General features: G+C 48.2%; 2 protein-coding genes across 2 annotated transcripts; one reads left to right on the top strand and one right to left on the bottom strand.

Moving 5' to 3' along the window:
• On the top strand, nucleotides 1–7,033 carry GPATCH4 (G-patch domain containing 4). The gene is made up of 8 exons (XM_032607602.1): nucleotides 1–86; nucleotides 2,562–2,700; nucleotides 3,162–3,235; nucleotides 3,347–3,439; nucleotides 3,540–3,626; nucleotides 5,224–5,315; nucleotides 5,575–5,625; nucleotides 5,849–7,033. The coding sequence occupies exons 2-8, from the start codon at nucleotides 2,622–2,624 to the stop codon at nucleotides 6,567–6,569; spliced, it is 1,197 nt and encodes a 398-aa protein (XP_032463493.1). The 5' UTR covers nucleotides 1–86; nucleotides 2,562–2,621; the 3' UTR covers nucleotides 6,570–7,033.
• A 101-nt stretch (nucleotides 7,034–7,134) lies between these two features.
• Nucleotides 7,135–10,192, bottom strand: NAXE (NAD(P)HX epimerase). The gene is made up of 6 exons (XM_032607610.1): nucleotides 9,959–10,192; nucleotides 9,700–9,808; nucleotides 9,445–9,555; nucleotides 9,248–9,361; nucleotides 7,989–8,136; nucleotides 7,135–7,668 (listed from the first exon to the last, which is right to left on the bottom strand). Exons 1-6 carry the CDS (start codon nucleotides 10,138–10,140, stop codon nucleotides 7,466–7,468), a joined length of 867 nt encoding a protein of 288 aa, XP_032463501.1. The 5' UTR covers nucleotides 10,141–10,192; the 3' UTR covers nucleotides 7,135–7,465.
• Nucleotides 10,193–14,298: the final 4,106 nt, after the last annotated feature.

Raw genomic sequence — 14,298 nt, 5'->3', positions numbered from 1 at the left:
AACGACCTAAACGGCACTTCCGGGAAGATGGCGGCGCACAGATCATGTCTGGCACATGTTTCTGCGGAGAGGACCTTACACTAACGGTAAGAGCCTACAGTCCCCCGAACGGTGGCTGTCAGAGCCCGGGCTCAGGAGCAAATGTGAGAGCAGGAGAGTAGTTTTACCCAAGTGAAACTGCGGGAGGAGGGCTGGAGTTTAGACCTCAAGAGGAAGGAGGCCTAGGGAAAGGGTTGCCGGTTCTTTGGAATCGCTGTAAGAAAGGTGGCCCAGGGCCCCTTCTCCAGAAAACTCAGGTTGACTGGAAAGAAAACAGTTCCTGAAAGTGTGCTATAAGTTTACAAAGACTGCGGCGCACAGCCTGGGATCTAGTTGCTTCTGTCCAGTTATCCATTCTAGGTCGGTTAAAGCAATTACCATCTATGTCACTCAGTTCAACGAATGACGACTGAACGCATTCTCGATTCTTGGAGTTGCATTAAATACACCGGGGTTGGGTAATAAAACCAGGGCGTATAGTTTCGAATTACTGCGACAAGGGACAGGCAGTGGTAGGTTTTACAGCGTAAAGTACAAACGTCTATGAGATTGAGCAATGTAGTGATTAAGAACAGCAGTTCTGGAATGCCTGAGATCCTGGATCCGCTACTTGCCAGCTGTTTGATTTGGACAAGTAACTAAACTTTTCAGGGCCATTTGTCAATTACCAAAAAAAAAAAAAAAAACAACAAAAAACCCAACAACTCCTAATAGGGTTGTTGGGAGGATTAAATGAGATAATGTGTGTGCAGCAATTAGCAGCAGGCTGGCATTGAGTAAATGCATGTGTTGGTTGTTGTTGTTATTGAAATCTGGGGGCTAGTAGATTAGAAATAACTTGTGAGAAGAAGCAGAGGTTTGAGGTGGCCTCAAAGGCCTCAGTGTTTGAATTTTACTTCTGTTGCATTATCAAGAAGCAAGATAGGGCCATATCTTCACTCAGTGCTTTTCTGTTGGGACTCTCAAGGTGTCAGTTAGGTTTTCAAATAATCATCCTTCACAGTAGAAATGTGAACAGAAGTGTGATTCATCCTAAATTTGCTACTCTTCATACCTAACCAGACTGGTCATCATTGTTAAACCTAATATGTAATGTTTAGGAGGGGTGACTTGATGTGTCTGACTTTTTTTTTTTTATTAGCATACTCACTAGACATTCTTAAACACAACTGAAAGTTATAGCCTTTGGAGTTGTCACTTGGGGAGGCCAGAGGATCACTCCAGGAGTGCCATTAATCAGCTTTTAAAATGGTCTGCAATGCCTGTAATAAATGATCTTAGTACAAGTTAACTTTAGTGACTCAAGTCAGCAGTGATAGTCTTAGCTTTGAATGTCTTGTGTAATAAGCCATCTTAACCGTTTCAGAGGCAAATTTGGTATATACGTTGGACAGTGCCATTGTGGAGTCCAAAATGAGGAACACCTGAACAACTCTAAACAAATGCAACTACAGCTGTGACAAACAACACAGATTTGAACTGCATGGGTCCACTTCCATGTGGATTTTTTTCAATAAATATTACAGTACTACATAATCAGTGGTTAGTTGAATCCTGGGATGTGGAAGGCTAAGTATGGGACTTGAGCATCCATGGGTTTTGCTATCCACAGCAGGTCCTGGAACAAATCCCCCGCTGATACTGAGGGACGACTGTAGTTGGGAATGTGATAGAAAGTGGGCCACTGTGGAGTCAGGCAACCTGAGCTCATATTCCAGCTCCATCTCTTAACAGCTGTGTAACCCCAGGCAAGAAACCCTTTGTAAAATAAGGATAAGGTGTATCTCACAGGACTGTCAGGATTAAATGAGACAGTATAGCAATATGTGTAACCCCTCTGTTACGCTTTAAATGCTCAATAAGAGCGCCCTTCCTAAGCTGGACAGTTTCAAAAGGGGTGCTCCAACAAGACTGAAAGACAGTGGGGAAGAGGCATTGTAGCCTTCACATTGAGAGGACAGTGTAAATGCTGGGGCACAGGTATAGGATATGGGCTCTGTTAAGTACTGTTGTCTTATAACTCAGGTTAACAAGCACCTCCTTGCTTTGTTTTTACGTGGTAATAAATCGTGGGAGATGTTATCAGGTAGTGGTAAAGAGTGGAGACTCTGCAGACAAGCTGCCTGGGTTTGAGTTCAACATGTATCAGCTGTGTGACCTTGAGCAAGTCACCTAACCTCTTTAGGCTTTAGTTTCCTCATTTGTAAAACAGGGATATAATACTTTCCTGAATGTAAAGTTCAGGAAATCTTCCCGGGCTGGGAAGAGTACGCAAAATGATCCGTGTAAAATCTTAGCACAGCCTGGCATGTAGGGAGTTCTCCATACATTTATTATTAATACCAGGTTTCCTTGGCCTTCAACATGTTGACATTGACCTCTCAGTGGTCGGACAGGGAGCTCCCCAAGCACCAGGCCTCTTTCCTCTGTCTCTGCTCCAGCTTCAGGAAAGAATTCTTACAAGAGCAGTCAGGATGGATTTGATGGATGATTTGGGCACTTCCTTTTTTTTCCTCTTAAAGGGAAGATAGTGACCCCTTCTCTTCTCTGGTGAGGGCCTGAGGACAGTGACTCTTCTCACCATGAGCATCACCCCAGAGGTCAAGAGTCGTGGGATGAAGTTTGCTGAGGAGCAGCTGCTAAAGCATGGATGGACTCGAGGTGATTCCCATGGGGCCCTTTTCACATCCCCCCAACTCCCTCACTACCCTCTGCCCAGGGAAGAGGCATCATCCTGGATTAACCTCTATGTAGTCCATTCAACTGAAGGAGGAAAGTTAGTTTAAAGGGAAATTTGCAGAAGAAAATTGCTGACATTTCCAGAAAAGGGAAGAAATATGATGGTGGATAGTGAGAAAGAAGTGGTTCGGAGGACTGGGAGGGGGAGGAAGAGACACGACTTCTGTCCTGAGAGAATTATGAAGGAAAGATAGTTTGGGCTCAAAGATGGGAGGACTGCATGGAGAGGTGCTAGAAAGAGTGCAACTGGGAGGGCTTCCAAGATGGACGGAGCATGCCCAAAGTTAGGTATGTGGAATGGCAAGGAGTGGCATGTGCTGGGTGTGCCTTGTGAGGGCTTGGGGCAGGAGTGGAATAAGCCAAATCATTCACTGTGTTTGCAGGCAAAGGCCTGGGCCGGAAGGAGAATGGCATCACCCAGGCCCTCAGGGTAACGCTGAAGCAGGACACTCATGGGGTAAGACTGGGCAGGCTGAGGGAGGTCAGTGTGGATGGGAAAGGGGGGCCTTGAGGATAGGGGGAGGAAGGGGAATGATGGGTCCCGAGTTCACACTTCTTCCTCTGGCAGGTGGGACACGACCCTGCCAAAGAGTTCACAAACTACTGGTGGAATGATCTCTTCAACAAGACTGCGGCCAGCTTGGTAGTGAAAACTGGGCAGGTATAAGCTCTAATAGTAGGCACATGAACCATGAGGGCCTGGGACATGTGGGGGTGAGGGAGACATGGCATGTCACCCACTCACGGATACTCCCCCACAGGATGGCGTACAGATAAGGTGCCTGTCTAAGGAGACCACCCGTCATGATCCTCCCAAGCCCAACTTGCTGTATCAGAAGTTTGTGAAGGTATTAGAGGCTGGGGGTGAGAGGGCCCATCCTTTTTTCCTTCCCTGGTCTCCCCTGGGGCCTGAACGATTGCCTTGTATGCCCTACCTATTCTCAGGACTGTCCTAACAGTGGGATCCTGTGACCAACCTTGCTGTTGCTTACCTAGACTGCCCAGACCCTCAGCAAGAATTGAAATCTTCAGGTTGAATGGATTCCTGCCATCTGCTGAGGGGGCAGCAAGGGGGAGTGGGGGGTGGGACACAGTCAGGAGCTGTCAGAGCAGGGCAGGGATGGGGATGTCTAATTCAGAGGACTTAAAAGTCAGAGGAGACCTGCGGGATCATCTGACCCATTATCCTTATTTTGCAGATGTGGCCAAAAGGGGGGAAAGTGGCTCGCTGAAGAGCCCACAGTTGGCTAGTAACGGCAGACAGGACTAGAACCCAGGTGTTCAGACTCCCCTTTTCTAGCCCGCCAATAGAAGGGAGCTAACATTTAACGATCCTCTATTATGTCCTTAAGGGCTCTATGTATTATCTAACAAATCCTTCCCATTCATCTCTGTGGCCATCTTCTGCCCCAGTTCAGACCGTCATCCTCTCCTGCCTCATTTCTTTCACAGCCTCATAACTAGACTCCTCACTCTAGTCTCAATCCCCACCACGATTAGTTCATCCTCCACAAAGGATCCAGTGTTCTCTGAAAAACACAGATTTCATTCTGTTACTGGCTCCTCCTTGACCTCGGATGACACAGTCCAGATGTGTCAGACTGGCTCACATGGCCCTTCATGCCTTGTCCCTGCCTTCTTTCTTAGCCTGTCTCTCGCCACCTCTCAGGACCTCTACACTTTAGCCAGATGGAATCTGAATCTTTTCAAGGTACCATGTTTTTTCACTTTCAAGTTTGTGCACATGCTATTCCCTCTGCCTGGGACATTCTGCTTCCTTTGCCCCTTTACCTGCAGACCTTTTTCTTGTCTTCCAGGGCTCAGCTCCTTGTAGAAACTATTCCCCAAACCCTGAAGCCTGAGTAGGGTACCCTTCCTCTAGCACAGACAACACTTTCATCATCATTTTCTATGTTCTGCCATACTCCTTTACCCCTCAACCATGTAGATTCCATCTGGGCTGGAACCATCTCGTCCTTATTCCACTCTATCCCCAACCTCTTAGCCCAAAGTAGGTTCTTAACCTGGTTAAAGTACTGTGCATAGGTATAGGGGGAGGGGGCATGAAAAGTAGCATCTTTATTGTACATTACTGGCACCATGGGATGACCGCCAGGGAGCACTTGTCCCACTGTGAAGACCTGATGACCCAGAGCACTTCTTCCTCCCTTCCTGTTCTGCCCACTAGTTGGCTGTGAGCCAGGGAGGCCAGGACTGCCCCCACCCCACCCGCCCCCAACTGCAGCCCACCTCCTGCCCAAGTTGATGTATGCAGTTTGGCACATCTCGTGTGGGGCTGCAAGGAGCGATGTTGGGGGCTGACAGATTTGTGCCAGTGGCTGTTCAGGGTGGCAGTGGCACCACTGCTCTTCCCTTTCCAGGAGGGAAGAGCAATGGTGGTGGTGCTGAGTGGGCCTTATCCACCCCCATGATTCCTCCTTCTAGATGGCCACACTGACTTCAAGTGGGGAGAAGCCAGACAAGGACTTGGAAAGCTGCAGTGATGACAACAGCCAGGGGTCCAAGCCTCCAAAGATGTGAGACTTCTTTTTAGTGCCAGGGGCATGTGGGAGGAGATGCCTTCGAATCTCAGAAGAAAGGACCAAGTGTAATGCTTGACTGTGGGCTTCATCAGGGTGGAAATGTGTTGTACTCATCTTTGTATCCCCTACACCTAGAAAAGTGCCAGGTCCTGAATAGGAACTCAGTGCTGAAGGAATGTTTTAGAGGGGAGGAGAGGTCAAGCCTTTCCACCAGATCTGTTTGTAACTCCTGATTCCTGCCCTTCCCCAACAGTCTGACTGATGAGATGATGCTCCAAGCCTGTGAGGGGCGAACAGCACACAAGTAAGTAGCGGTTAGCTTCTTGGGCTCCCTTCTTTTCTCCCCATCACAAGCCCACCCCTGTGCCACTCTTTTCACCCCAGAGAAAGTGATTCCTATTCTCTGCCCATTTCTGAAGCTGCCTGAAGACAAGCAGCTCCTCCCTTATGAACTTTCCCTGCAGTCTCAGAGATTAGGCCTATTTTCCCCAATACCCTCCCTCTGACTTGGGCCCCATCTATTTCAGGGCTGCCCGTCTTGGGATCACGATGAAGGCTAAGCTTGCTCGGTTAGAGGCCCAGGAGCAGGCCTTCCTGGCTTGTCTCAAAGGCCAGGACCCTGGGGTCCCTCAACTGCAGTCTGAGAGCAAGCCCCCACAAAAAAAGAAAAAGAAAAGGAAGCGGAAAGAGGAGGAAGAGGCCACGGCAACTGAAAGGAATGCAGAAGAGTACCCAGAACACACTGACCAGAGTGTCAGGAAAAGCAAGAAGAAGAAAAGGCGGCATCAAGAAGAAAGTGTCACAGATGAGAGAGAGGGAACAGCTGTAAGGCATGAGGAAGAAGCGACCACAGGAACAAGTGGGCTTGGGGAATTGAAAAACAGAGAACAAACTGATCAGTCCCTCAGGAAAAGGAAGAAGAAGAGGAGGCAGCGTGAGGAAGAAGACTTGAACATGGAGGAGGCTGTTGTAGATGGTGGGACCAGAGAAGCAGAAAGCAGATCATGCAGTGATCGGAAAAGTAGGAGAAGCAAGAAGAAAAGACAGCGGCATCAGGAGGAGGAGGACGTCTTGCATGTAGGGGATGAAGGAGAGGAGGAAGGTGGCAGGGCTAGGATAGCAGAGAGCAAGGCATACACGGGCTCAAGTGGCAAAGGTAAGAAGAGGCAGAAGCAACCAGAGGAGGAAAGACCTGGAGTCCACACTGACCAGAGAGCAAAAAAGAAGAAACAGAAGAAGAGAAACTGAAGGCCAGGTCAAGATGCAGCCCGATCGATTCCTCTTCAGGAGTTGAAGCCTCAGGGACCTGAGTTGGTGCAGGTCTTGTGTACCCTCTCAGTGAGGAGTCCCTCCCAAGGAGGAAACAGCTCTGGAACAGTAGTCCGCTGAGAGGAGAGCGGTAGTGCCGTGTCTGACTTGAGGGAGCAGGCACATTCCCCCTTACAGCATCTAACCCAGAGATGCTGAACCTGCACCTGCAAGGCCCGGGCAGCTAAGGGACAAGGATGCTGGGGGCTGTGGGAACGGGAATGCAGACAGCCTCTGAAGGGCCATCTTGGCTAAAAGAAGTTGAAAGTGTAGACTTATGGGAAATGTACTGGTTTTTTAATTTTGTGAAGGCGAAGAAAGACATGCAAATTCAGCCCATAGGTTGCCAGTTTCTAACTATACCAAATTGAATAAACATCAGCTTGGTCTCCAAGCCTATATATAAGTCCTGACCATCATCTCCATTCTCAGCCTGAGAAGGTCCTGAATACAAGTTAGTTTCCTTGGAGGCCTCTGAAGAAATTCCTTCTGTTAACTTCCTGTAGTCTTGCCGTGCTGTTAAGTGGAAGGAGAAAGTTCAGAGAACCTCACCCAGCTCCCTGTCTGCATCCCCGATAAGAATTGTGTGTGTGTAAAGGACAGCACACCTCACTTGGGAGCCTTTTTTAGCATCTGAAAGTGAATTGTCATTGCCCCCAAATGTCATAGCAACCCCTCTTGCATACTGTTCCCCCAGAGAGAGGGCACCACATCTCCAGTGTTGCTCTCTGGCTCCTGCCATCTCTTAACCTTTATTGCCAGAAGAGCTCCCAGGACTCCACAGTTCTGGGAGAGAGGAACTAAATCTATTGGGAAGAATGCCCGCCCGCCTTCCCTCACTGCAGACGATAGACACACTCGGTGTCAGGGTAGGGTGGCAGGTTCAGCTGGTACTTCTTTTCCAGAGCAGGAGGCACGAAACGACCCCCCAGGTAGTGGTAGCGACCAGTAAACTGGCTTGCAGACTTTTTGGGTGCCGTCAGGGAGATAAGCAAGTCTGGCTGGATCCCTCCAGAGTTTCCCTTCTCCACATCCCATCCTGAAAAGAAGGTGGTATTCAGAAAGAGCGGAAAAGACCAGATGTCCAGTCCCCTTCCACACCTTGCTCTACTCTAGTCCTAAAAGAGTGGGAAGCCCCCTGGGTCCCCACCTGAGGAAATCGTGTCCATGTACTCCTGGGCTGTGGTCTCTGACAGTCACTGTAAAGGGCATTCCTGAACTTTGCTCCCCAGCCCTACTCTGGCTGTGGTATGCGCCTCTACACTTGGTCTGAACCTTGAGTCAAGAACCAGGACTCCTAGTACCTACCTCAAGGCAGGGCAGGGCCCCAATCCCCCCCAACCTCCTTGGACCCAGCACCTGAGGGAATGTCGATGCTGGCAATGGGCACAGTGAGTCCATTCAGGACACTCAGGATGCTGCGGAATGGCTCCCGAACATCACCCTTGAAGCTGAAGCCAAAGATGGCATCCACCACCAGCTCGTATAGTTCATCAATCAGTGTGGGCTGTGGTAGAGCAGAAAAAGGAAAGGATGTCAGAGCCGGCAGCTGCACAAAGAACCCTTAACAGGAGAGGGCTGTCCTTTGTACCCACAGACCATTCACATAGGCACAAATATAATTTTATCTCGTTCAGATGGCATTCTGAAGCCTAGAGTTAAGTGCAAGTGGGTCACTGATTGAGGCCAAGCTGAGTCCAGTCACATTTTCTGTTCTGAGTGCCTGCCAACCATTGGGGAGGCTACAGTGTAGGACAGCCTGAGACTTGGAGTATGGAGGGACAGGTTCTGGTCTTGGCTCTGCCATGATCTGGTTCTGTGACTTTGCACAAATCACTTCCCTTCTCTTGCATCTCGGTCTCTTCATCTGTAAAATGTGTTAAGGAATTTTAAAAAGTTCTCAAGTCTTCCACTCCTAAATCCAAGATCTGAAGCGTCTGAAGAAAGGGTTTAGGATGAGGCAGTCACCTCAGCTCCCAAGAGACGCAGATGATGTGTTTACTGCAAGCTAGGCGAAGAGGAACTGGCTGCAGAGTTACAGGAGTGGGGCTTCCCTGGTGGCGCAGTGGTTAAGAATCCGCTTGCCAATGCAGGGGACACGGGTTCGAGCCCTGGTCCGGGAAGATCCCACATGCCGTGGAGCATCTAAGCCCGTGCCCCACAACTACTGAGCCTGCGCTCTAGAGTCCACGAGCCACAACTACTGAAGCCCGCGCGCCTAGAACCCGTGCTCTGCAACGAGAAGCCCGCGCACTGCAACACAGAGTAGCCCCCGCTCGCCGCAACTAGAGAAAGCCTGCGCACAGCAACGAAGACCCAACGCAGCCAAAAATAAATGAATGAATTAATTAATTTAAAAAAAAGGTGATAAGGGGAAATGAAGCTGAAGAGAAGGTAGTGTTGGGAACTCATGGAGCACGCCTTATGGAGAAGGCTCTTACACCACTTCCATTCAGATAGCATGCTTTAGGCGTCTTCTGTGTCAGGCACTATCCCTGCCCTCTAAGAGTTAATCCTCTAGAGAGGAAGATAAGCAAATGAGCTCAGTCTGGAAAGGTGAGGGAAGAGCAGAACACAGGCAGCAGTACTGAGGAGGGCAGTGAACCGGAACCACCTACCTCTGGGGGCATTTCACCAAGGAAAGGGATGTCCATTTTCTGGCACTGGGTCACCAGTGCAGTGAAGAGTGGCTTGTTAGGCCTTTTAGGATAATAGATGGTTGGCTGGTAGCCCTATGAGGAAAGGAAAGGGGTGATTCAAGCCCAGGTCCTGGAAACCTCATACTCTCCCCGACAGCCCTTCCCCACATACTCACAAAGAGTTTGAGGTGTCGAGCACAGACCAGGCCATCTCCTCCATTATTCCCGGGGCCACAGATGACCAGGACAGTAGGGGGGCTCCTGGACAAGGACGTGGGAGGATATGCCTGAAGGCAGAGTCAAAGGGGATTCAGAAGGGCTTCGGGCAGTGACAGCCCAGTCTCGGCCTGTCCGTCCCTCCCACTTCATCGTGCCTAGGCCAGGTGGCTTGCGCAGTGACTGCCCCTTAGGTGGAGAGTTGTGCCACTGACCTTGGCAATGGCTGTGGCACAGCTCAGCCCGGCCAGCTCCATAAGTTGGTCCACGCTGAACTGGTACTCGTTAAACAGCTCCTGGTCCACGGCCTGGGCCTCCTCCTGGCTGAGGAAACCCACAGCCTGAGTCCCCTTCCCTCAGGTGTTCCGTCGCGCAGGCGGCGCGGCCCAGGTCCCGCCCCTGGGTGGGGGGGGTGGGCTTCCACCCAAGTCCCGCTCCCAGCGTGCCCGCCCAGAGAGCACGTGCCCGTCCAACCTCAGGTACTTCACTGCTGAGCTCGCCATGACCTCTGAGTCCCCGCGGCCACCCGAGATCAGCCGCTGCGGCCCCCACCAGGTGGCTCCCGCGCGACAGGCGCCTGCCTGGACTCTGAGGAGCGATAGGCGCGGGCCCGCAACCAGCAGCCCGAGCCCCAGGAGCGCCCGCAGCCCGGACATTCAGCTCTCAGAGCGCGCGGCCCCGCTCCGCCGCGCCTGGCGCATGCGCGGCCCCTCGTCCCGCCCCCGAGAGGCCGGGGCCGCGCGCGCCCCTGAAGGAGGTGGTCCTGGGGCTGGCGGGACCGGTAGTGGGACTCCACCGCTCCTCCGTGTGTTGGTATGCGCGACAGCGCCCTCCCGCCCCGGCCCCACCTCGTCCGGGCGCCTTGTCTAGATGCCAGCCCTTCGCGGGAGCATTTTCATATTGCCTCACAGATGACCCGAAGTGCTTTGCTTCCAACCGCCCTTTGATAATAATTCTTGTTTTTCGTAGCTCTTTCAGGAAGCTGTATAGCATAGCAGTTAGCCCGGGTTCCTCCCCGACCACTTAGTGGCTGAGTGAACTTGGCTCTCCAGGTTTCAGTCTCCTATCTATAAAATGGGGATACGAGTACATACTTCATCTGGTGGTAATCCAGGCAAAGTCGTCGACAGCGCCTGGTACATAGGGCTGAATAAATTAATGTTCTTATTCACACTGCTAAGCATTTCATATAACTTAGTACCCCTCTCCCCACCAAATTAGCTTCCCCTATCTCTGTTTACCAGGAGAGCACGCTGTACTTCCCTGATCATACATAATACTTATTCCTCTTCATCGGGTAATAGCTGTGGAAATAGAAAATTATAAACCTTAAATAGGTTGAGTATGCCAAGATTAAAAATGTAGTTGAAACCCTAGACTCCAGGTCACGGTAATATTTCAAGAAAAACCTGGAGAGGAAGACTAAACTTGTAACCCAAGAGCTTTTAAGAATGCAGGCACACTCCTGCCGGGTTAAGAGAGAAGTATGGGAAATAACAGACCAGTTACATTAAGGCATTAAGATAAAGATAATTATCCAGGTGGAATGAAGGTCTTGGGTTTTTGTGTTTGTTTGTTTTTTCCGTTTTCCTTTATGGTTTATTACAGGATTGAAGGTCTTGTTTTTATGCTAGTATATTCTTTTTCTGTATCGTGAATTCCATTCCCGGCTAGTTCACTGAGAAAACAAGAACCCCTCCTGCTTTTAACTACTCCTCTGATAGTCTCCTTTTTAATTATAAGAGGTTTAACATCTCCTATGGGTTGTACCCTTGGCCTTCATCTATGTTTGTTTTACATGTTTGTTGTGGGAAATTGAATGTATCAGACTGTGATTGCGGTGGAAAATTGTTTTTGTCAGACTTTGTTTGTGGTTTACTCATAGAGTTTACTCATCTAAATTGAAATGTAGGGTTTACATTACAATTGGATAATCTTATTCAAGACCTCATTAACTTTGTTTTATAACTTCACTGGTATATAAGTAGTTTCACTTTTATATACTAGTCAAGACTCCCTACAGGCCTACTTGAGAAAATTAATTTGGTAATTCTGAAGATTCGTTTCTAAAACACAATGTGAAGCATGCTTCTTTGACATAGATAACATTTTGAGTTTATGTGCCCAGTGCTGACATGAATCATCTCATTTCATCCTCACAACTCTGTTATTATCCCGATTTTACAGATGAGAAAACTGAGGCTCAAAGATGTTGAATGACATGTCCAATGATACAGTGATAGCTGTCAGTGGAGCTAGGATCCAAGCAGCTTGACCTAGAGTATGTAGTCTTTTTTTTTTAAAGGGCTGCTGTGTATGCAGTGCTTTTCAGTGTTTTTATTTTTATTTATTTTTTAAGTTAATGAACTTATTTATTTTTGTCTGTGTTGGGTCTTCGTTGCTGTGCATGGGCTTTCTCTAGTTGCGGCGCGCGGGGACTACTCTTCGTTGCGGTGCACGGGCTTCTCATTGCATTGGCTTCTCTTGTTGCAGAGCATGGGCTCTAGGTGCACAGGCTTCAGTAGTTGTGGCGCCTGGGCTCAGTAGTTGTGGCTCGTGGGCTCTAGAGCACAGGCTCAGTAGTTGTGACGTACAGGCTTAGTTGTTCCGCGGCAGGCATGTGGGATCTTCCCGGACCAGGGCTCGAACCCGTGTCCCCTGCATTGGCAGGCGGATTCTTAACCACTGCACCACCAGGGAAGCCCCTAGGGTATGTAGTCTTAAGCATTATTCTATGCTGAAATGCCTCTCCAAATGCAGAACTATGTAACTAAAGGGTTGTCAATTGCTGACTTCATTCTGATGAGACATAACTATAAAATTATGACACACACACTCACAATTTATGAAACAGCCAAATGAGAGCTATCCTCAGGAAGGCAGTGCCCAAGTTCCCTAGTCCACCTTGCTGCCTTTCAGATTCTGGAGTTTGCTTTGGGAAATACCTTCAAAACCAGTTCAAGAAGGGCATGTGGATTGAGCACCTACTGAGTTCCAGATGCTTTACACATATTATCTAATTTAATCCTGTCCATCCTATGATGTATTTTTATCCTCATGTTAGAGATGAGAAATTGAGTAGCAGAGAGGAGTCAAGTAATTTTCCTAAGATAATATAGCTATGAAATGGTAGAACCAATGATGGTTGATATTGGGTTGGCCTGACCCAGTAGCAATACTCTCGTGTGACAGATGCTGCTACTTGTCCCTCAAAATCCATTCTTCTCTATTTAAAGGCAATGTTATATTGGTTTTTGTTACAGTCAGTGAATCTGCATCCCAGTCAAGACATCTTGAATGCCTGACAAGATAATAAGCTCCATTTAGATAAGGAAGATTAACAGCTGTGTCCCCTGCACCTAGTTCTGTGCCTGGAACATAGTAGGTCCTCTACAAATATTTTAATGCATCCTCAAAATTTCATTGTGAAGTAATTCACAGTACAGTACATGCTCTTATCTGACATGACTGGGAGTAGATGATCTTATTTCAACTTAAAACAAAAAATACAGGGAATTCACCAGCGGTCCAGTGGTTAGGACTCCACGCTTTCCCTGCCGAAGGCCAGGGTTCAATCCCTGGTGGGGGAACTAAGATCCCACAAGCCGCATGGCACGGCCAAAAAAACCCATTCATTTGCCATCTGTCAAAGTGTGACCAGGGTCTTGTCTCTGAGGATAGGGCCAAAGATTGTAGTTCTCCATCTTCTTTATCTCATAAACTTCACCACTTACATATCACCTGCAATTTGCAGTCTGTGTCCTTAAGGTGGAAAAAAATTTATTGTATATTTGAAGCAAACTGAGTGCAAAATTCATCTAGATTTTTATGATTTTTATGATTTTCCCCCAATTTGTAATAGTCTCTCTGCTTATATCTAATTCAACAGCAGTTTTTTTTTTTTTTTTAAACATCTTTATTGGGGTATAATTGCTTTACAATGGTGTGTTAGTTTCTGCTTTATAACAAAGTGAATCAGCTATACATACACACATGTTCCCATATGTCTTCCCTCTTGCGTCTCCCTCCCTCCCACTCTCCCCATCCCACCCTTCCAGGCTGTCACAAAGCACCGAGCTAATATCCCTGTGCCTTGCGGCTGCTTCCCCCCAGCTATCTACCTTACTACGTTTGTTAGTGTGTATATGTCCATGACTCTCTCTCGCCCTGTCAAAACTCACCCCTCCCCCTCCCCATACCCTCAAGTCCGTTCTCCAGTAGGTCTGTGTCTTTATTCCTATCTTACCCCTAGGTTCTTCATGACATTTTTTTCCCTTAAATTCCATATATATGTGTTAGCATACGGTATTTGTCTTTTTCTTTCTGACTTACTTCACTCTGTATGACAGACTCTAGGTCTATCCATCTCATTACAAATAGCTCAATTTCATTTCTTTTTAAGGCTGAGTAATATTCCATTGTGTATATGTGCCACATCTTCTTTATCCATTCATCCGATGATGGGCGCTTAGGTTGTTTCCATGTCCTGGCTATTGTAAATAGAGCTGCAATGAACATTTTGGTACATGACTCTTTTTGAATTTTGGTTTTCTCAGGGTATATGCCAAGTAGTGGGATTGCTGGGTCATATGGTAATTCTATTTGTAGTTTTTTAAGGAACCTCCATACTGTTCTCCACAGTGGCTGAACCAATTCACATTCCCACCAGCAGTGCAAGAGTGTCCCCTTTTCTCCACACCCTCTCCAGCATTTATTGTTTCTAGATTTTTTGATGATGGCCATTCTGACTGGTGTGAGATGATATCTCATTGTAGTTTTGATTTGCATTTCTCTAATGATTAATGATTCAACAG

The sequence above is a fragment of the Phocoena sinus genome, chromosome 1, assembly GCF_008692025.1.
Source record: "Phocoena sinus isolate mPhoSin1 chromosome 1, mPhoSin1.pri, whole genome shotgun sequence".
Lineage (NCBI taxonomy): Eukaryota > Metazoa > Chordata > Mammalia > Artiodactyla > Phocoenidae > Phocoena > Phocoena sinus.
The sequence above is the reverse complement of the archived record's forward strand: the minus strand, read 5'-3'. Positions and strand labels throughout refer to the sequence as shown.